This window comes from Myotis yumanensis, unplaced genomic scaffold (assembly GCF_028538775.1).
Source record: "Myotis yumanensis isolate MYYU_CA2020_CCGP unplaced genomic scaffold, mMyoYum1.0.hap1 SCAF_1, whole genome shotgun sequence".
Taxonomy (NCBI): domain Eukaryota; kingdom Metazoa; phylum Chordata; class Mammalia; order Chiroptera; family Vespertilionidae; genus Myotis; species Myotis yumanensis.
In genome coordinates, this window is record NW_027223752.1 from 35,106,119 (window position 1) to 35,129,301 (window position 23,183).

The window sequence follows — 23,183 nt, forward strand, 5'->3', positions numbered from 1 at the left end:
AGGCCTAGTCCCACGCCCTAACTCTAACCCTACTCCGTCACGGCCCTGCCCTGCCCCAGAGCAACACATATTCATTAAACATACATCAGAGGCACCGTATCTCAGCCTCGTCCGCCCTGCGGCCGGGCAGGCCCTGCATTCCAAGCTCTAGCCCAGCACTCGCCCACCCATCTCTGTAGATGTGGCCTTTGCTCCAGCTACTCAACCTTCTCCTTTTGGCCTGGACCATGACTTGATATTCACCCGTGAACTGAGCGATTCCTTTTCTTTCCCAATCTCTCACCTTCTCAGCCGAAATTCTGCTTTCTCTCCCTGATTAAAGGATGAAAGAGGAGGTGCAGAGGGTTACTTCAAAGTAGCTCACACTTGAGAACCCGGGGCACCTCTTTCCTCAGGGCAGCCCTGCCTCATCCATTTTCCCCCTCTTTTTTGGGATGGGGGAGACACAGATGTTTTCAGTGCACATTCCCTTGGAAAGGATCTGATGTTCCCAAGTAAAACTCAAGATTTAAAACAAAATGCTCCTCGGGCTCCCAATGGACAGGACCACTTATGACAGGTATTCATGTGCTCAGGCCATGGATGCCTACCTACACCTCTTCCTTCCTCTCCTGGGTTTAATAATCATGATCAAACCTCTCAATTCAAACCTGATTTGGCGGGTTAGCTCTGGTCAGACACAAACATCAGAGCCAGATGATCTTTCTAAAACCAAACAGTCCTTGGGCCTGTCTTACAGGAGTCCCTTGACCTTCAAACATATGCTTGCAGCTACAAGGAAGATAACAGCACAGCACGAAACAACACGATGGTTTCAGGGTGGCTGCCCGACACAAAGAGAATTCTGCTTGGTGGGGGTGGTTGACACACAGTGGTGGCCCATAGTGACCAGGCTGGTACCGAATAACCCTCCCCACTCTGACACCAGATCTGACCGGGCCAATCAGGTTCTCTCTCCCAGGGATCTGAAACCTGGGATCGAGAGACCAGAGACAAGAGCCAGGGGACTGCATCTGAGAACATACACCAACTTCACCACATTGTGATCGCTAGGTAGTTCCTTCAGTTCTGTGAGCGGTCCCACATCCTCCTCATACAGTCCCTGCTGGCTTAAGCCAGCCAGAGTTGGAGTTTGCCCCCATCAGAAACAAGTCCAAATAATGCAATGACCGGGAGCATTTCAGAATACAATGACATACTGAATGGGAAGGCTTTGTATGTGAAAGGCTTTGTATTGACAAGTCTCCTAGACTGACCGTCAGCTGGACCATTTAGCTCTAACATCTGCTCTGCAGCTCAGAAGACATAGGTTTTCCATAGGGAGTGGGCATTCATATGTGTGACCTTCTGCAATGCCTGTTTGATATGTCCTCACTTCGTTGGATGGAAAAACTCGTCTTCCTATTTTACAAATGGAGAACCAAGGTAGAGTGAAGAATGGAATGGACTGAGTCCTACTTCCCAGCTAGACCTTTCCACATGGGTCAAGAGTGGCCAAGGACACTGGTCAGAGCCAGCCATCACTCCATTATTGACAACACAGTGAGCATTTTTCCCTCAAGATTTATCAAGATCTGCCGAAACCGGTTTGGCTCAGTGGATAGAGCGTCAACTTGCGGACTGAAGGGTCCCAGGTTCGGTTCCGGTCAAGGGCATGTACCTGGGTTGCGGGCACATCCCCAGTGGGGGGTGTGCAGGAGGCAGCTGATCGATATTTCTCTCTCATCGATGTTTCTAGCTCTCTATCTCTCTCCCTTCCTCTCTGTAAAAAATCAATAAAATATATTTAAAAAAAAAAAGATTTATCAAGATCTAATATCGCTTTAAAGTGTGCTATCACCAAAGCAGACAGAAAGGAAGGGCTCCTCCCAGCCCTGGGCCGGCTGCCACAGGCCCTCATGGCTGCGGATCCTCCCAGCTGCTCTTATCTTCTCGGCAAGGACACTTGAGACTCAAAGCATTTTGTATCCACCTTCATGCTGGCGTATATTCTTTTTCCTCTAAAACTAGTTTCTGAATGTGGAAGACCTTTTGAACATCCAAAACGTTTTAAAAAGAGTGTAAGAACCATCTATGTATCCATCACCGCACTCCAACTAGTATGACCAAAACCCTGCTGTCCCCGTCTGATGAGAATGTTTAACACGTTTCCCTCCATTTTTTATGAAAACGCATTTTCCCCATTGCCGCTGAAACAGCCCTCTGAGTGTCACGCCCGAGTACCTCCCTCAATGCCAGCACCAACCCCTTTCACGAGGGCAGGTCATTCTTCTTTGCACCTGTCACAGGGCCACACCTGGAGCTCTGCGCCGCTGCAGTGGGTGGGCCACCCCTCATGAGTCCCGTTTCTCCTCTCAGGGTTCCTTAGGACCGTGTCCTCAGCTGTCCTTTAGTCTGGGGGCCTGGGGTGACCTGCCAGCCACGGAGGTGTCGGGTTTAGGCGGCTGACTCTTAGGCAGGATCCACTTTCACCAGCTGCGACGCGCACATGAGACTCACGAGCTGCCTGGGAACTGGCTGCAGGGACCTGATGAAATGCACTTGGCACCGGCCTGGAACTTAATCCCCGTGTCCACGGCTCCTCGTAACACTCGGCGATGCTGTGAAATACCAGCCCCGCGGCGGCGGGAGCACCAGTGCTGCCCTGCGCTCCCGGCACAGCCCAGTGCTGAGCAGTGGCCTGAGCCAAGAACCATGCCATCCTGGGTCTTAGCTTCCCTTTGAACAGGAGGTTCGATGTCCTTACCACTGCCTTGCACCCACTGGAGAAAACGGTACAGGTACGCACGAAGGCTCCGGAACCCGACTGGCTCTGCCATGGTGTGGCTTTAGACAAGTCCCTTAGCCTCTCCGTGCCTCAGTTTCCCCACCAGTAAAAAAGAGTTAACGAGTCTTTAACTCCCCCCCCCACCCCCCCCACCCCCGGGTTGTTGCTGTTGAAGATTGCACAGGACGCCTCCTATAAACTCATGTGTACAACCTGGCACTTACCCAGCAGGACACAGAGAGAAGCTACTTGCTGGTTTTTCATATACAAAGATGGCACTTAGGACCAAGCACAGTTTGGCTGGGACAGGCTGTTCATCTGTCAACTGAAATAATTAGTAATAGGGCCTCCTTCCTCTCTCAAAAGTGTCCTGGTTTAGATGATAACTTATATGACTATCCTAGTTAGGATCCATTTACAGAAAGAATGGCTTTAAGCCAGAGGTTGCCAACCATTAGCCTATAGAGTGTCTTGTAAGACCAACAATACTGTGGGCATTCAGCCGACACAGATACAGAAAAGTCAGGCCACTTCCATGTGTCTGGCACTGGCTTACGTGCTTTCCATGTATTAACTTGTTTAGCTTTCATTCCGATCCGAAGAGACGGGTCCTATTATCCCTGTTGTACAGATAAGGAAACTGACTACAGCATTTAGGTAACTTGCCTAAGGTCACACAGCTAAGAGACGGAGGATTCAAACCCAGGAGGACTGGCTCCAGAGTCTACTGTACCGTCAGCCGCTGTGCCTCTCATGTGTCCCAGAAAAAGCCGCATTCCACAAACAGGGCACGACTTCAGCTTCTCCTGAAAACTCAGGAGGTCTGGACGCACTAGGGCAGTGGTTCTCAACCTTCTGGCCCTTTAAATACAGTTCCTCATGTTGTGACCCAACCATAAAATTATTTTTGTTGCTACTTCATAACTGTAATGTTGCTGTTATGAACTGTAATGTAAATATCTGATATGCAGGGTGGTCTTAGGCAACCCTTGTGAAAGCATCATTCGATCGCCAAAGGGGTCGCGACCCACAGGTTGAGAACCGCTGCACTAGGGTTATACTTTCTGTGGTAATAACCACTCCCTCCTCTAGCTACAGCACATTCCCTGGAATCCTCCCCGGAACCCACCGTGTCACTTATCTAAGATACCTGCAAGCATTTAAGTTTGCAAACCCCAGTTTTAGCTGTTAAATCTGCTTTAATCAAAGATAATGATTTTCAACTTTATTTTTTAAGTAGATATGCTTATTCCCAAATATATAAAACTAGAGGCCCAGTGCATGGATTCATGCACTGGTGGGGTCCCTTGGCGTGGGTCCCCCCCCTCCCCCCAGGGATGTAGTAGTGCGAGAAGTGGCAGGTGGCCAGGGAGGAGCCCGAGCCCGGGTCGGCTTGGCACCGCACCACTCCCGCTCATCCCAGCCCCGCTGAGCCTGCCACTGCCGCTCCACCACGGTCTCCACAGGAGGGGCTTGTGCCCCCACAGCTGTGCCCCTTGGTCAGCTGAGCGGCGCTCCCGCTGTGGGAGTGCACTGATCACCAGGGGGCAGCTCCTGCATTGAGCATCTGCCTCCTGGTGGTCAGTGTGCATCATAGCGACCAGTTGAACAGTCACTTAGGCTTTTATATATAGAGATACACAACTGTGGGGCTGCCCTGATATCTTACTATAGACGAGGAAGAAGAGAAAGGGCTCTAAGTCTTGTCTGTAGGTCCCACTGCTGCCCCCCAGAACCTCCTCTAGGCACATGGTGCTCGAGGCATCCACTAGGCCAGTGATGGCGAACCTTTTGAGCTTGGCGTGTCAGCATTTTGAAAAACCCTAACTTAACTCTGGTGCCGTGTCACATATAGAAATTTTTTGATATTTGCAACCATAGTAAAACAAAGACTTATATTTTTGATGTTTATTTTATATATTTAAATGCCATTTAACAAAGAAAAATCAACCAAAAAAATGAGTTCGTGTGTCACCTCTGACACGCGTGTCATAGGTTGGCCATCACTGCCCTAGGAGGACAGCAGAAGGGGCCCTGGGCAGTGGCCTGAGCCAAGAACTCCTGGCAGGAGTTCGTGATGGTAGATCTCAGACTTTCAGGGGTGGAAAGATGCACATGGGCTGTTACAGGCAGATTCCTGGGCTGTGCCCACAGAGGTTATTATTTAGGAATTCTGAGGACAGGCCCAGGAATGTGCCTGAAAAGAAAATCCCGGCGATCCTGATGCAGGTGGTCCACAGACCACATCCCGAAAAACACGCGACTGGCCACAGAATGCAAAGCAAAGCGAACTGATTCCTTCGGGGATGCATCCCCGGGCCGAGCCCCTTCAGCACCGGCTTCTGGAATGGCTTCCCAGGAGTACAGAGCTCTATCGATGCTGTGGTTCCCGAGAAATACTATTTATTGTGGACCTTACAAATAATGAGGGGCAAGGAAAACAATAAAAACTTACTCTCTCCACACCAACACACACACATACACATGCACATGCTCACACACACACACACACACACACACACACGCACACACGCACACGCGCGCACGCTCACACACAGTGAATAAACATCCTAGAAGGCACCTGCTCCCCAAGCCAATCAGATCTGCCAGCACAGAGAGCTGCTAAGGCTGGCTGAGACGGCTTTCCGCAGACTTCAACACATTTCCCACCGGTCCTCACTGCCCTGGTACTCCCCTTTCCTAGTACCTGGCCCTTCCACAAATTCTGAGGTAGTGAAGGATGTTTTACTGGCCCCATGTCCTCGCCATACACTGCGAAGTGGGTGCCTGAACTGAATCGCTGATTCTGTGTAATCCACAGTCTGGCGGGGGGGAGCAATGTTCATTGTTCTTTTGTTTAAGGAAACTGAACCATTTATACATTTTTTAAAAAGCCCCGAATTACAAATTGTTGATGTGTAAATATAAAGCTGAATGGCTGTATTTCCAAATCTTGGTTGACGAAATTAGTAAGTGATTCTAGAGAACAGGAAGTGCACACGGTCCCACTGGAACGGGACATGGGGAAAAGCTGCTCCAGTTAAAAATATACTAAAAAATGAAAATTATCTTATTACTTATTTCTTCTTTTTAATAAACCCACTCAAATCCCCTTTGGCAGCAGAGAGGGAGTAAATAAGTAAAAAAGGTAAAACCTCCAGCAGTTCTAATACTGACGGCCATGCCCATCGTGATACTTCGTACAAAACCCTTTTGTGGATGATACATTCCGTTTTCTGATGGGATGACGGAGCCACAGGTTTAGTATAAATAAAAGAAGTCCAAGGGACATTCAATACCCATCTCTTAGGACAGCCTCCCAGTTTTAAATGGGTCTGACGCGCCTCTGCGACTTCTTCAGCACACGGGGAAGAGGGCTGGGGCAATGCCCCCCGGGGAGCAGTGCAGATGCGAACCTTAGACATTAGCCATTCCCTTGATTCCTGTCCTGGATGGAAAGAGAATCCCCAATTCATCTGGCTCCAGAGGGGTGGCCCTGGCAGCCTGGGTGTTCATGACAGCAGCACACCAGGCCCTGAGAGGTATAATAGCAGAAACAAAGTTTACTACTGCCCCCTCTCTCACCCTTCCTCTCCTCTCACCCTTGGGTGAGGGATTATCTGGTAGCCTTGACATTTTTTCTTTAAAAACATTTATTTTTAGCACAGATATCCCATGTGTGGAATGGCAGTTCTGCAAGAGGAAGTCAGGTACGAGTAGGCTGTGTGGGGAAGGAGGAAGGGCATGTTTCCAAGCCTTAGCAGCCAATGGGCGCCATCTGATCCCAGGCAGGGCGTGTCCCCTGGGAGACACCCAGGCTTGGCTAGCCCTGCAGGACAGCCAGCAGGGAGTGAGCGGCCACCAGTCAGCCAGGCTCTGCTTCTTGTCCACACAGGTGAGTAAGCTGTGTGGAGGGGTGGAGGGGCAGAATAGTGAGAGGGCTGGCCAGAGGAACCCGTTGACCTGGCTCAGCAGGTGCAGGTAGGTATTGATGATGATCGACAAGCAATTTCTGGGAGGAGTACACACACACAGGACCTGGGTTCAGCCTCAGCAGAACTCCCTGGGTAAACCCAATCAACTCTTCCTGGGATTTGAAACGTACCTTGATGTAGCGTGGAAAATCTCTAGGGAACTGTTGAACCTGTCCTATTGGTTTGGGGATGACTGTAGGTGGCGGGCACAGACCCGACACTGAGCAACATGGTGTTTATGGCCTTAAGAATTACTGCCAAGCCCTAACCGGTTTGGCTCAGTGGATAGAGCATTGGCCTGCAGACTGAAGGGTCCCGGGTTTGATTCCAGTCAAGGGCTCATGCCTGGGTTGCGGGCTCGATCCCCAGTAGGGGACGTGCAGGAGACAGCTGATCAATGATTCTCTCTCATCATTGATGTTTCTTTCTCTCCCCCTTTCCCTCTGAAATAAATTTTAAAAAGAAAGAAAGAATTCCTGCCAAGAGGTTCAACACCTCTTCATTAAGTCTCAGCCCTCTTCCCTCCTTATATCTCCCAAGCCCATGATACCTACTCAAGGTATCTTTCTCCCCTCTCCCATCCCATAACTCCAGTCTCTTCTGCCCTGTGTCTGCATGCTTCCCCTTTCTTTACCCAAGTCACACTCTGAGCCCTCAGCATTTTTATGGGAAGGCATTATAGTTACATGATGATCAAAAACAGCCAGGAAGAGAAAAAGAGGCTGGTATGAAAGTTCAACCTACCCAGACTCAAGGAGCTGTGGAGAAAGTCGGTATTTATGAAAAATGTGCGTAAGGCCCCTGGGGAGTAGGGGAGGGAGGTACTTCAAGCATCTCTCCTTTTTCAAATTGAATTCAGCTTTATTAATGAAAATATTAAGTTCACACATAGTCTAAATAAAGCATGACAAACCCATTGTGTGATCATTTTTTAAAATACACACGACAAATATTTAACAAGTGTTCCTGTTCTTCTGATATAATGATCTGATAGCTGTGCTTTCTTTGGTTTTCAGAATTGAGGCTAATTATTTAGTAAACACAGATGTACAATAATTTTATGCACTTAGGGATGAGTTGTCTATACTTTCTCAAAAAAAGATGTCTTATTATGAAATATTTCAGGCCAAAACAGAAACATGTAGTGAATCAGTTTTTTTTAAAAAAGAACGTGTATCCACCATTTAGCTTTGTCAAATTTCAATTTTTGTCAGAAATGGTTTTAAGAAATGGACCACTACAGATAGCTGAGGCCTCCTGTGTGCTTCTCCCCAGTGCTGCCCTCTCCTCTGGCATTTACCATTTGAATATACCCCTAAACAACAGGCACTGCCATTCTGCATGTTTCAAAACTTTACATAAACTGTATTGTTATATATATATATATCCTATATAATAAAAGGCTAATATGCAAATTGGCCTCAGGAATTAAACCAACCGGGAGTTTGACCACTTGCTATGATGTGTGCTGACCACCAGCGGGTGTCGTGGAACACAGGAAGGCTCCGGCTGGCGGCTGGCAGCTAGGGGAAGGAAGGCCCCATCCGGCAGCCAGAAGGCCCCAATTGGCCCTGATCGCCAGCCAGACCTAGGAACCCTACCCATGCATGACTTTCGTGCACTGGGCCTCTAGTATGTATGTATATGTATATGTATATGTATATGTATATGTATATATACATATGTGTATATGTATCCTTTGGACTTATAAAAATATATATTTTTATTGATTTCAGAGAGGAGGGAGAAGGAGAGAGTGAGATAGAAACATCAATGATGAGAGAGAATCATTGATTGGCTGCCTCCTGCACGCCCCCTACTGGGGATTGAGCCTGCAACCTGGGCAGATGCCCTTGACAGGAATCAAACCCGGAACCTTTCAGTCTGCAGGCCAACGCTCTATCCACTGAGCCAAACCATCTACGGTTCCTTTGGATTTTTTTTGTTCAATGTTGGTTTTTGAGATTTATTGACCTTACACATGTAGCTCTACTTGTTTTATTTTGAACTGTAATATTATATTCCATTGTACAAATACACTCAATATGTTTAACCATCCCCTTTTGGTAGACATTTATAATATTTCCAATTTTTCATACATCAGTGATGCAATACACATCTTGCATATGTCTCTTTGTGACCAATATATTTGGATTTATTTCTACTTTTCCATTTTGTACTATTTACTCCTCTTTTTTGGTACTCTTTTTTTCCTCTCCCTGCCTATATTTAATAGACTTCCTTTATTCCATTTCCCTGCTCAATTGATTTGAAAGTTATATAATCTATTTATTACTATTATTCTAGACTCAAATTCTAGACTTACAGACTGCTAACTGTTCCCCAGTTCTGCTCCCCATCTGTTCTCTTTTCTCTTATATAACTTCCAACTTAGCAGAGCACACGGTTATCCAGAAAAACTCTAAACTGTCCAATCTCCCTGCAGCTGGGTAACCGAGTTTTTGCCAATGGGATACGAAGGAAGGAATGAATGCAACCTCCAGGTCATGCACTTAAAAGGACGGGGTTGGGTGGACATCAGGATAAACCACCTTCAAACATGCAGCAGGTACCACCCTAGAATTAAGCTGCTTCTGTCTGAGATACTACATGAGAAGGAAATAAGCATCTGTCTGGTTTAAGCCACTGCTATTTTGGGTTCTTTCTTACAACAGCCAAACTACGATCTGGCTAATACAGCAGGCGTGGATTAAAATAAAATTTATCTCACGTACACTCATTCTGCTTCCTGAATCAAGTTTGGAGAATTTTAAGCCATTATTTCTTTGAGTATTGGCTCTCCTTCACTCCCTTCCCCACTTCTGAAATCTTATATAGGATCCTGTCATTCTAGCATCCATGTTTCAGCCTCTGCTTCTTTACCTCTCTGTGCTGCATTCTGCACAATTTCCTCAGGTCCCTATTTCCATTCGTCAAGTCTGTCTTCAGTGGTGTCTAATCTACCCACTGAACATTTATTTATTTAAAATTCTTTTCATCAATTTTAGAGAGAAAAGGAGGTAGAGAGAGAGAAACATCGATCTGCTGCTCCACTTATCCACACTCTCTCATTGATTGATTCCTGTATGTACCCGACCGGGGATCGAACCCACAAATTTGGTGTGTCAGGATGACCCTTGAACCAACGAGATACCCAGTGAGGGCTACCTACTGAACATTTAATTTCAATGAAAAATGTTTTTACTTCTGGCAGTTCTACTGGATTCTTTGTAAAGTCTACCTGATCTTTCTGGATAGTGTCTTACTCTTGTCTCATGTTTTCAATTACTTCATTATGTCTTCAATATTTTGAACTCATTTATTTACAGTATCTTACCAACAGTTCTATTATTACTAGTTCTTGGGGTGGGGGTGTCTAGTCCAGTTGTTTACTGTATATTTGGACTCTCACTCACTGTACATTAGTCTCTCAATATTTAGTTATTTTAGATCATATATTTATCTTTACTGAGGCTCCCCCTCCTTCCCCCCGGGGATTCTGTGTCTGTTCCTATAGGTCTCCCAGGGGTATCTCTGGCCCAGGACTTAGGGTTCCTAATTCACAAGGATAGTATAAATTCTAATGTTAAACCAGTATCATCAGGTTCTCAGGGAACTTTTTTTTTTTTTGGCCCAGAGCCTTGGCTGAGTATGAGAAGCTGTTCCACCATCGCCATCTCCCTGCGCTGGTAGGTGTTTTCTCTGCCACCTTTTCATTTAGGGTAAAGCCCTTGAATAGTCCTGACTTTACAGGGAAGGTTCAGTGTCAGGCCCAGCTTCCAAATGGCCAGACCTCATTTCTATCTCCACAGATGTTAACACTCAGGCCTCAAGCCTTTCATGACTCAAGGGAGGCCAGTCACACACCCCATCCCACTCAGTTGCCAGAGTTGGAGTCCCACGTGGGTTTTTCCTCTTCATTCTGCCCGCTGAGGATTCCTCTTTTTTCAGTGGACGACTTCAAACTGAGGAGGGTAGTTTAAACGTTTAATGCAGTATGACTAGGTGTTTCATAACGGCCACTTTTTAGGTTATTTGTTGTCCATATAACCAAAAGGAAGTCTCCTCCCTCTGAGACGTGCTTAGACCCGCGGGCTGATCCCCACTGATCCTTGCCTTCCCTCACACACCTTTCCCAATACCGTGACCTAAGGCAAGGTTTTCAAGCTTTATAGTGTTGAAACCAATTTCTGGAAGCTTGTTAAAGATGCAAATTAACAAGGAGATTTGGATCAGGAGGGTTGGGGTGGGGCCCAGGAATGCATCTGCTTCACAAACACGCCAGGTTTCTGGCACAGGTGGTCCAGAGAACCACCTGTCTAAAGCCTGCTTCCCGGTCCCTGAGGGGGCGGATTCTACCCTTTATATTTGCAGCGCCGGAACCACATCCGTAGGAACCCTGCCAATCTGTTCTGCAAAGCCTGAACGAGATGGCAGTGCCAACAGGCCCAAGGTTCATGAGTTCTAGTCCTGGCTAGTCCAGGGCCATTCCCCTCAGCAGTGTAAAGGTCGAGTTTGAAACTTATCTTCCTGGACTCCAGGTCGTGGGCCTATTCTGAACACAGGTCACTTACTGAGGCTTTACTCATCGAGACTTTGACATTACTTGGAGAGGAGTGGATGAATTTTACTTTTGTACTTTGAAAGAAGGGTTTGCTAAGCAGATGGAGACTATAAACAAAACTATAGAGAGAATGGTTGCTTCAATTAAGATTATATATATACATTTTTTAAGAGCAGGTGTCTATTCTCTAGATGGGTTATGCTCCAAAGAAAGAGCCATTTAGCCCGGCCAGTGTGACTCAGCTGGTTGAGTGTTGGCCCATGTACCAAGAGGTCCCTGGTTCGATTCCCATACATGGGTGGGTTGCCAGCTTGATCCCCAGTAAGGGGCATGCCAGAGGCAGTCAATACATGATTCTCTCTCATAGATGTTTCTATCTCTCTCTCCCTTCCCCTCCCTCTCTCTCTAAAATCAATAAAAACATTAAAAAAAAAACCCTCAGCCATTTAGAATGTATCTTCCCATAGAAACATTATAAATGGTTGTCACTTTCCCAGACCAGCCCACCCAAGTCTGTAAAGATAATAATTGTACCCATTTAGACCTATTCTATGCCAGAACCTTTGTATATGTGATCTGATAAAATTCTCAAAATAACTCCAACAGGCAGGCATTTGTGTCCCAGCCTTAGAGGTGAAGGGACTTGCTCGGGGTCACAGGGCTAGTAAGCGGCCGAGCCAGGTAAGTCTGGCCCCAAAGCCTGTGTCCTTGTCACCAGGAAAGCAAGCTGCCTTCCTCGGCTCCTATGCTTACTAGAGGGTGAGCAGTAGGATGGAGATTTCCATGGAGATTTCCAGTCTTCGCTCCTAAAACGTCCTCCTCCCCACCACTGAAGAGATGTTAAGGGAATATTAGAACCTTCACTGCAGCCACATGTGACTCAGAGGGTGACGGAGAACCAAGATTAGTGTCACTTCATTGGTGTGCCCTGCGAAGAAGCAGGGCAGGGAAGAATGCCAGGTGACAGCTTACTACACTGCTTTGATTTTGGTCTTAAAACAAGACAAAACCAACAACTACCTTGGGTGGGTTTCATTTTGCATGTGAAAAACATCTTATTCAAACCTCCCCTTCCTGCAATGAGTAGTAAGTAAGCCCTAAGGATCAAATGCACAGAATAGTGAATACAGACCACAGCATCCTATATAATAAAAGCATAGTACGCAAATTGTCCCTTCGACCAACCAGGAGTTGTCTGGGAATTTGACCAGTGGGTGGGGCTGGCGGGGGTAAGGGAGGGAGGCCCTGGCGGGCAGCGGTGGCAGCGGCAGGCAAGGGGGGGGTAAGGGGGAGGGAGGTCCTGGCAACGGTGGCAGGCAGCCGGGGGAAGGGAGGGAATACCTGGCCAGCAGCCAGCAGCAAGCAGCTGCTAGGGACCCTACCAGTGTCTGAATTTTGTGCATGGAGCCTCTAGTTGTATTATAATCATCAAACTTGCTACGAGACTAGAATTTAATTATCCAACCACTGAAAAGAAATGATAGTTGTATAATGTGATAGAGCTTCTAATTAGCACTATAATGGCAGTCATATTACAATACGTAAATGTGTCAAATTAATATACTGAACACCTTAAATTACACAATGTTATGTCAAATATGTTTCAATTAAAAATAAATAAAATAAGCCCCCCAAAAAAGGAAGATCAGCCTCCCCAACTCTCGCTCTCTAATGCTGGCCCTCTCTGACGCGGGCCTCTGCAGTAAGGGTAGGCAGCTCCCTGCTCTCCAGAACTCACCTTGTCAGAAAGCAGCTCCCTTATCTTGCTGGCCTGCAGGCGGAACCGCACAAGCTGGGTTTCCAGGGCCAGGTAGCGTTTCTGCCAGTCCATGCTGGTCCGGGTCTCCACCTTGGGCTCAGCCATGATGGAATCAACTTCTGGATATTCAGGGACCCCTGAGAACCAGCACACAGAGAGAGGAAACGACAAGTAAGTGTGGGAGGAAGGGTTACGTGGGGAGAGGAGGAGAGGAGACCAGAGGAGGATGGAGAAAACAGAGCTGGGGAGGTAAGTCAGCCCCTGTCCCTCTGTCCCATGGGCCCTGTCGTTGGCTCAGCGCGTCACGTCTTATCATAAGTTAGTTGAGCAACTTCAGGGGAATCACAAAACCAACCCGAGAAACCACAACGAGAACCTGGTGTCATTTTTACAAAAGTGAAACATGGGGCTCGTTGGTTTTTCATTCAATCGTTCCATGTAACAAGATTTTAGCCACTCAACAAACATGTACGTGCCAGACACTGTTCTAAGCACCGGAGATGCAAAGATAAATAACAGAGGTCTCTTGCATTTGCATTTTTCAAGAAAGTCTAACTGCAAAACTCCAAGGCCGTCACAATAGCTCATCAGTATACAGATAAACAGGAGCATGGAGATGGGGCCGGCTGTGCTGGGGGCGTATGAGGGGGGTGCTGAGTTCACGCAGCTAACTGGAGGGAAAACTCTGGTTTCCAGGTTAGTCCTGGTTCTACCACAGCTATGTAGACGTCGGATGGGGACACGTGGAAAGAAAATGTAATGCTCTGAATTTCCTTGACAGTGGTCTATTTAGTTGGGATTTTGTCAGTTGTTGTCATTGAATGTCCTGCTCTCGAACAGATTCTCATTCTTTCCTTTAAGTTATAAAACGAAGACCAGAAAATGGTAGATATTTTTGCTGCAGCCGCTGGAGAAAGCCACAAATCTTTGAAGGACACTTTATAGGAATTCAGAACAAATCAAGTAGACACCTATAATTTCTCCAGTCAGGGGAATTTGCCCAGAGGTCCTCTGGACATCTTTTAGAGAAGAAAAACTGAGCTGGAATGAGAAAATGAAGGATGCATGTGTGCACACGAGAGAGGAGACACAGGCACAGGTGAGCACAGAGGAGAGAAAGGCTGGAAGACACAGCCACCACAGGACTTAAAAAAACACACAACACCCTCTAAAGCGCTACTAATAGTTATGTTTGGCAACAAGCATAAATTTGGTCTGTCCCAAACCCTTCATAGGATAACTCAAGTATTAGGTCATTTTAAAGAATGACTGTTCGTTTTTTTAAGTTGATATTTTTAAAATGTCATCTGTTAGAAATACATATGATTTATAGGTACAATGATAATGTCTGTGATTTGCTTTAAAACACTTCATGGAGGAGGTGAAGAGTGGTGGGGAGGGAGATACATGAAATAAGATTTATCAAAATGTTAATTTTTTAAAAAAATATATTTTATTGGTTTTTTACAGAGAGAAAGGGAGAAGGATAGAGAGTTAGAAACATCGATGAGAGAGAAACATCGATCAGCTGCCTCCTGCACACCCCCCATTGGGGATGTGCCCGCAACCCAGGTACATGCCCTTGACTGGAATCGAACCTGGGACCCTTCTGTCCGAAGGCCAACGCTCCATCCACTGAGCCAAACTGGTCAGGGCCAAAATGTTAATTTTTAAAAAAAATATTTTTTATTTTAGAAAGAGAAGGGAGAGGGAGAGGGACAGGGAGAGGGAAGAGGAGAGGGGGAGAGAGGGGGGAGGGGAGGGGGAGGAGAGAGAGAGAGAGAGAGAGAGAGAGAGAGAGAAAAGAGACATCAATTAGCTGCCTCTTGCATGCTCTCCATTGGGGATTAAGCCTGCAGCCCAGGCAAGTGCCCTGACTTCGAACCGAACTGTAGTCCAGTGCACAGGACTACGCTCAACCAACTGAGCCACACTAGATAGGGGCATCAAAATGTTAATTTCTGAAGTTGAGTGATGGGTATATGAGGGTTCTTTATACTGGTCTCTCTACTTGAATGTATGCCTGGAATTTTCCGTAATGCAAATTTACTATTTTGTTAAACCCCCTTTCCCTTTCTACAGGAGCCATATGGCCTCAGAAAACCCAGCCACCTCCTGTACTGTCGCCAAATATGCCCCTGTCCTCGATGGGTTAACCACCAATACTGATTCCCACCTCACATTGACTTTTATATTTTTCTCCCCTTACATACCACAGATAGCGATCATTTATTGAGTTCTTGCTGTATGCCAGGCACGTGTACTCTTCAGTCCTCACAGCCCATGAGTTAAGGGGGTGGGCACCAGTCCATGGTCTCACCTGAGACACTGAGGAACCGAGAGCCTGGCTGGCTTACACAGAGAGTTCCATAGCTGGATCCCCATTCCAAAGCCCCTATCCTTAGCCACTGTGCTCTTTACCCATCTGGAAACGGGAGAGATTCTGATTTCACAAAGAGTGGGGTGGATTATTAAGGATGAAAGAAATATTTTAAAAGATCTTTCAGGATTGTCGGCACGAAGATGAGCCTATATTCCAGATTTTCCAGTTTATGGTCTCAACTATTCTGACGCCATAAACTCCCTAAGCACAGGCATTTTCCATGTGTCCTGACTACTCATTTAAAAAACAGGGCCAATAGATCCGCAGAGAAAGCCCAACAATGAAACCACTGACAGGTCTGGTGTCTTAAGGCTTTTGGTTCTGGGTTGCTCAGAACACTGGACGTATGATCTCAGCCCTGCTCTGCCGGAACTGTCATCCCAAACAATCCCGACATTGTGACCACCCAGCCATCCCCACCTCAAAGGACTGGACCAACAGGAACGGGCAGGAAGACAAAAGACAAAAACAAAACATGACCTTCTGAGCTAAGATCACTGCCGAAAAGACAAAACAGAACTTGTGGGGCCTCCAGAGAAGGGCCTGAGGCTTTGCACTTGCTTTGCTTTGTCCTTTAAGGGAGTTTTTGCTTTTCCTTACATTAAAAAAAAAAAAAATGATAGGTCTGAAACTAGGATCTGAAAGTCTTACATGTAGCCCAGGGCTAAAGAAATCAGCACCCAAGTAAAACCAAGGGGCAGGGGAAACTTAATTGTTTTGTGGTGCTGAAAGAGGTTGGTGGATTTTAATTGCCTCTTATTAATTGTCAAAGCTGTGGCTCCGATTCCATGGGGGAGAGTAGAAACCCAAATGATCACAATCTCCAGGGCCTTTGGAAATAAAAGAAACACGTCATTGGCCTCTGCCCAGCCCTGACATCCGAGATCACACCTAGAATGAAGGGAGTGCTTTCCCCAGTCAAGCATCTTCATGACATCATGGTTTTGAACCAGTCAGGTGCCTGCTAATCCTCTCCCTGCCTCGGGGGGGGGGGGGGGGGGGGGGGGGTACGGGCCAGAGGGCTGGCGTCCTGCCAGGCTTGTCTCCACCCGGAAGGAGAGCTAAGAAATTTCGAAACAGATCTGGAACAAGGTCCCTGCTGACTAGCACAAGGCCCGGAGGCTCTTTCCACAGCAGCAGGTGGTCAGAGCAGCAGCTATAAAACGTGAGATACGAAGGGAAGATACCAGTAAGTTGAATCTCACCTGCTAAGTCACCTTGCACTTGTACGTCCCATGAAGATGCACAAGGATGAGCAGAAATGCATTTAGAGAACGGTCCTTAACTTCTCAAAGCATTGCCACCGGCGATCTTTCTCTCCTTACCCTCTCAATATCCCCAAGAATAGATGAGAAAACTCATCACTGCTGTGACTTGCTCGGAGACGCAGAGCTCCGCAGTACCAGAGCTGGGCCAAGAATCCTGATCTCCCAACAGACAGAGCGTCCTCTCTCCATGAAGACGCTGCCGCAGTGGCTGTGGAGGCTCATGCTACCAGGCTGGCCTAACACACATACAACATCGATGGCAGAAATAGATGCAGGAGTGAGAGAAGGGACATGCGATCAGGACAAAACCAAGCTCAACCTTTTTTCCTTTTTTATTCTGGAAAGCTTCAAACACACATAGGTAGGGAGAACAGTACAATAAACCCACAGGTACCCTCCACCCAGCTACAATGATCAACTCACGGCCACTCCTGTGAAACCAGTTCTCTCGATTCCCACTAGTGCCCAGTGTGCCAAACTGCTTCGCAGGTGAGAGGCAAATGACTGCCATGGCTTGGCACCTGCTTGGAACTCCCTAAGTCCTCCAGCACCCAGGGCTGACACAGCCACGGAGGCGGCAGAGATAAGCCTCGGAGGAAGGGGCTTTGGGTAGACTGGATGGTGAGAAGAGGTCACAGAGTTAGTTATCAGGTGACTCTAGACCAGGGGTCCTCAAACTACGGCCCATGGGCCACATGCAAATACAAATATTGTATTTGCTCCCGTTTTGTTTTTTTACTTCAAAATAAGGTATGTGCAGTGTGCATAGGAATTTGTTCATAGTTTTTTTTTAAACTATAGTCCGGCCCTCCAAGAGTCTGAGGGACAGTGAACTGGCCCCCTGTTTAAAAAGTTTGAGGACCCCTGCTCTAGACTCTGGGGCCTGCATCAGAGAAAACAAATTTGACCTGGGATGGCTCTGGCAAGTCTAGGAGTTTGATCAGAAATTGACAAATGCTGAGATTAAATTTAACTCAACCAACTTTTTAAAAAATCCTCACCTGAGGATATTTTTTTCCATTGATCATTAGAGATGTAGAGAAAGAGTGGAAGGGAGAGAGGAGGGGGGCGAGAGATAAACATCAACACATTGACTGGTTGACTCGACACGCCCCAACCAGGACAGGGGTGGGGGGTGGGGATTGAGCCTGTAACCAAGGTTCGTGCCCTTAGCTGAGAATTGAACCCAAGACCCTTTAGTCCGTGGGCTGGTGCTCTAACCACTGAGAAAAACCAGCCAGGGCTCAACCCACTTTTGTTAAGTGATTCCTACATGCAATGTTGGGCCCATAAAGATAAATACAGATTGGTGGCTTGTGAGGCTCAGGTCTACAGGCTGAATATCCTGGAACTTCTCTGCAAAGGGGGCCAATCAGTACAAGAGCCTAAAAGAAAGAGGTCAGAGGTCGATGCATCAGACGGTACCAGGGACTCTGTTCTGAATTTCCACTGGGCTCTCCCATGTCACCTCACAATGGTTCACTCCCTGAGTGTGAGCACCTTTTGTGATATCCACTTGCTAGTGATGGGCTACTACCACCTTCTGAAAATGCTCCACTAAATCAGACTGATCACCTGCCCAACTATGAGGGAGGAAGGGCTCTGTGCCCCCTTTCTGAGGATGGCGCCCCAAAGAAGGGGCGAGCACAACCAGGAGTAGCATCTCTTGAGAACAAAACCAGTGAGGAGAAACAGCAAAGTATCGTAATTAAGATCCCGTGTTCTGGCACCAAACAGGCCTGGGTTTGAATACTGGCTCAGCACTAATGAATCCTGTGACCTTAAATCATGTGCTCAACTTCTATGAGCCTCAGTTCCATTTTGAAATAGAGGGCAATAATATTTGCCAGTCGTAGGGAAGTACAGCACATACAATCCCGTACAGTACATAATACTGGATGATAACAACTTTGTTACCGGTCTATGTATTTACTACACAATACACTTTATTGTTATTTTAGACTGTACTCTTTCTACTTATTAAAGTCTCTTAATGGCCTCACTTTGTCTTGTGATTGATTTAATCTCATGTTTTGTATAGCCACATGCTGCCCAGGCTTATAACCTAGGAGCAATAGTCTAGTGCAGTGGTCGGCAAACTCATTAGTCAACAGAGCCAAATATCAACAGTAGAACGATTGAAATTTCTTTTGAGAGCCAAATTTTTTAAACTTAAACTATAGAGGTAGGTACATTGTTATTAGCTTAATTAGGGTACTCCTAAACTGGCCTTTGCTAAAAACGTCCTCAATCTGATTGAGGTACGTTCGCTGAGGTCGACCCCTTCCAACTCTCCCATCCACACTCCTCTTGTATACTTGTTTCGTCTATCTCCTTTCCGAAAACCGACTTCTGAGCATGGGCCCGAAGTTTCAATCGCACTGTACGTGCCCGCCCGCCCGCCTGCACGTGGTATTTTGTGGAAGAGCCACACTCAAGGGACCAAAGAGCCGCATGTGGCCTCGGTTTGCCGACCACTGGTCTAGCGTATAGGAGGCTTACCACCTAGGTTTAAGTGCACTCCGTGATGTTCGCACACGATGAAATCGAAAAATCGTCAAACTCGCCAACTGCTGCATTTATCAAAACATAGCCCCATCATTAATTAAGTGGTGCTTGACTGTATTTATGAGTCTCTTACTGAGTGATATTTGGTTGTTTGAAACCTTTTGTTAAAATAAACAATGCTGCAATGAATATTCAATGACTATACACATCAGACTATATCTGAAGGATAAAGTCCTGAAATGGAATTGCAGGGTTAAGTAATTTACATTTTTAAATGGCCAAATAGTTCAAATTTCCCTCCTTTGAGGCTATTCTAATTCATACTCCAGCCAACAAAAAGTGCCCATTTCTCCACAGAGGAGGGGAGGGGGCAGTTTTGAATTAGTTTTTGACAGAAGGGAGAGAGGGCTCAGCAGCCAGCCTGCTGGGAAGTCACCTGGATCAGGAGTGTAAGGCACCCTACCATCAGCATGTATAAGGCGCTCTGCAACCCACAAGGAGCACAGATTATGCACACAGATACCAGCCTCACAGAGACAAGAAGGGGCCAGGAGGAGCGCAGGGGGAGGAGGGGAGGAGAGTGGAAGGTACAAACTTCTCCCTCTTAGCTGGTGATTCCTGGAGAGGGCAGAAGGTGCATCACATTTTCTCAGCTGTTAGTGTTAATGAGTTGGGGAGCACAGGGTGTACCCCACCCTAACCCAGCTCTGAGCAGACCCCTGCCCCCTCAGCAGCCTACCGGAGGGAGGGTGGCTGGACAGTGGACCAAACCCCTTGGAATTTAGGAGGCTTGGGTTTGGGTCTGGCCTCTTCCACTTTTTACTTATGTGAACTTGGGCAAATAATTTTTCTGGGTGTTTCCTCTTTTGTAAAATGGAGATAATCTGTAGAAACACTGGGATTGGTGTTTTATAAAGTGTTAAGTGATGTTACCCTACACAGTGTCTGGCGCCTATGTCCCAAAAAGTCTGATGAAGGAACCAGTGACTTTTCCACTGAAATTATTAAAATGATCTTTCAAGCAGAAGTTTCAGCTGGAACTACGGCTCTGTCTGGAGTTTTATAAGGTGGATTCATAGCAAAAGCTTATGGAGATGTCCTGATGGGGAGAGATCCAACGGGGAGCGGACTCTACTCCCATGCCTCTGCCATCCCCCACGGAGGCCCCCTGGTCCCTAGTGACCGATTCCCCCCTGAGGCTCGTAGGACACAAAGCTCTTGGTGTCACTTGACGCCCAACTTGTTTTCTTTCCTGCACGGCTGACCTGCCTCTGGGCGCCCTAAGAGAACCACCGAGAAATCACAGAAGAGAAAAAGCTGAGATGAGGTGGGGAGGGCAGAGGGAGGGCTGAAACCCAGCGAGAGCACAGGCAACGCTGCGGAGAGCCTGCAAGTGCGCTCCGAGGGCCCCTCCCGGGAGCAACTGGATCCAGCCGGTCCCAAATCCAGGTTCCCCCAGAAAGTCTTCTCCTCGCCTCCCCGTGCGGGTTCCCCAGCCTGACCCGCGCGGCTCCCGGCGGCTGGGAGCTCGGTTCCAGGTGGAGAGGCACCTGCTCCAGAGTCGCCCTCGGGCCGCCGGGAGCCGGTCCTCCCCGCCCAGCCAAACACCCCCCGGGCGGGCGCACACCCCCAGCCCAGACCTGCCCGCGGGGCGCACGGTGCCACTCACCTCCCGCGAGCTCGCGGGTACCCCCGCCGCGCACCCGGCACCCGGGCGCTCTCCGCGCGCGTCCGCCGCTGACCTTGCGTCGTTTTCGTCCACAGCGGCCGCCGGGTCTCCGTTCCTCGGCAGCAGGGGTCGGGGTGGGCGGGGCGGGGCGAGGCTGGGGCCTGGAGGGGTGCCCGCAGGCTGGCCGCACAAAGGCGAGGCGAGGCAGGCGAGGCGAGCCGCACCTCCCCGCGCCCCATTCAACGCTCCGCCGCGCTCCCTCCGCCCCGCCCGCGGCTTAAAGGCAGAGCGCCGGCCGGGCTCGGGGCCCGCGGCCAGCACAGGAAATGACCTCAGCAGCTCCCGCTCCCACCTCTCCGCTCCGCTCCGCTCGTCCCGGCGGCGGGGCCCGTGCGCGGGGGGCTCCCCGGATCTCGGGTCCCCAGCTCTCCGCGGAGGCCGCCACCAGCTGCCGCACGGGGCGGCGAGGGCGCCTGGATATGTCCTGCTCCCAGCAAGCGCGGGACGCTCGCAGGAAGGGCGCAAGACCAGACCCCGAGCACCGCCGCCGCCGCCAAAGGAGGCTCCAGTCTGTGTCTGGCGACCTGTAAAAACTTTATCGCCCGGATGTTTAAGCAGAAGGTCTCATTGCAAACAATCTGTCCCACCGGGGGACCGATGTTCTGACTTGTAAGTTGGAAAGAAAAGAAAGTCACCGCAGCCCAGGGTAACTTGCCTGCGTATGTATATATGTATGTATGTATGTATGTATGTATTTACTTATTTAAAGGAGCCGGCCCAGAAGGCAGAAAGGCAACCGGACACTGCCTGTGGCAGTTTCTTCAGTGCACCCTTGTTCTTCAAGGGCTTACAGTCCCTCAGCTCACCAGTATAATCCTACACCGGGGGTGGGGGGTGGGGATGGGGGGTTGGATCACTTAATTTCAGGGTAGGTGGGAATGGGGCAAAAGCTTTCCTCCCCAAAGGAATGAACAGAGGCAACACCACCAGGACCGGATTCTCCAAAGGGGCTTTAAGAAGACTCAGTCCAGGTGGTGGTGAAGGATCCCCTGGCTCCACCCCAGGTGTGAATCTGAACCTCTGGAGGTGAGCTGGGAAATTGCCCAGCTAACAAGTTCCCCAGGTGATTCTCACGCACAGTTTTGAGAGCCCAGACATTATGAAAAGATGGTCCAGTAGTTCAGGTGGCCAAGGGTGAAAGTTCAACTGGGCCAATTGGACCCCTGGGACTGAACCTGCAAATAGATTCACAGCTCCTGGAGATTGGGATATAGGTCAGCTCCAGTCGGGGACGCTGGTCTCTCCTGTCCCCTTCAACACTCTGGAAATTGCCTAAGGAAGCCCCAAAGCAGGTCGTCTGCAGTTTGTAAGGGAGATTCATTCATCATGCATTCAGTCACTTTGAATTTGTAACCATGTACATAGTATAAATTTCAAATAATGCAGAAGGGCTAACAATGAAGTCTTTCACCCTGTCCCTTCCTCCCCAAACACAACTACTGTTGTAAATTTGGTATCTTTTTTTAATTAATCTTCACCCGAGGATATTTTTTCCATTGATTTTTAGAAAGAGTGGAAGGCGAGGAAAAGAGAGAGAGAGAGAGAGAGAGAGAGAGAAACTGATGTGAGAGAGACACATTGATTGATTGCGTCTGGGGTAGGGATGGAACCTGCAACGACCCAGGCCCGAGCCCTTGACCAGGACTGAACCTGAGACCCTTTGGTATGCAGGTTGACTTTAATCACTGAACTACACCGGCCAGGGCTGTCATAAGTTTTTGTGTGTCTCCTTTCAAGATATTTATGCATGAAAAACAAGATATTTATGCATGCAAAAATATTCATGTATTCATAGATGCATATGTATTCATATCCTTCTTTCAACACTAAGGAAACGTCCCTTGCTTTTTTTCCTTTGACATTACCATTGTTGACTCTGAGTGTGACATATCAGCACAATTAAAGATGCCTTATTTTTAATGGTCCCCGAATATTTTTAATGATGGATATTTATGATGTTTTCAATCTCTGGCTACCATATATCTTGCTGCAATGACTGTCTTTGTACATACTTCTTGGTCCACATATATGACTATGGTTTAATACTTAGAAGTGGAATTACTGGCTCTAAACACAATGGGAATTTTAAATTCCAAGAGATGCTGCCAAATTACTCTCAAAAGAGACTGCACCAACCTGTACTTCTATCAATGTGTGCGATTGGCCCTTCATTCCCGGCCGCCGCCACCCCTCCCCCCAGGGAAGTGATTTTTCACAAAGAACATGGCTTT

The 23,183-nt window shown here is 47.9% G+C and overlaps 1 protein-coding gene across 1 annotated transcript in view; it reads right to left on the bottom strand.

Annotated features, from left to right (window-relative positions):
* The window catches only part of PLEKHH1 (pleckstrin homology, MyTH4 and FERM domain containing H1), a 54,414-nt gene extending 33,410 nt beyond the window's left edge, over positions 1-21,004 (bottom strand). The window contains exons 1-2 of the mRNA XM_070417942.1: positions 20,893-21,004; positions 13,044-13,201 (exon numbers count right to left, since the gene is read on the bottom strand). Of these exons, the coding sequence (XP_070274043.1) occupies positions 13,044-13,169 (126 nt within the window). The 5' untranslated portion in view covers positions 13,170-13,201; positions 20,893-21,004. The remainder of the gene's footprint in view (positions 1-13,043; positions 13,202-20,892) is intronic.
* Positions 21,005-23,183: the final 2,179 nt, after the last annotated feature.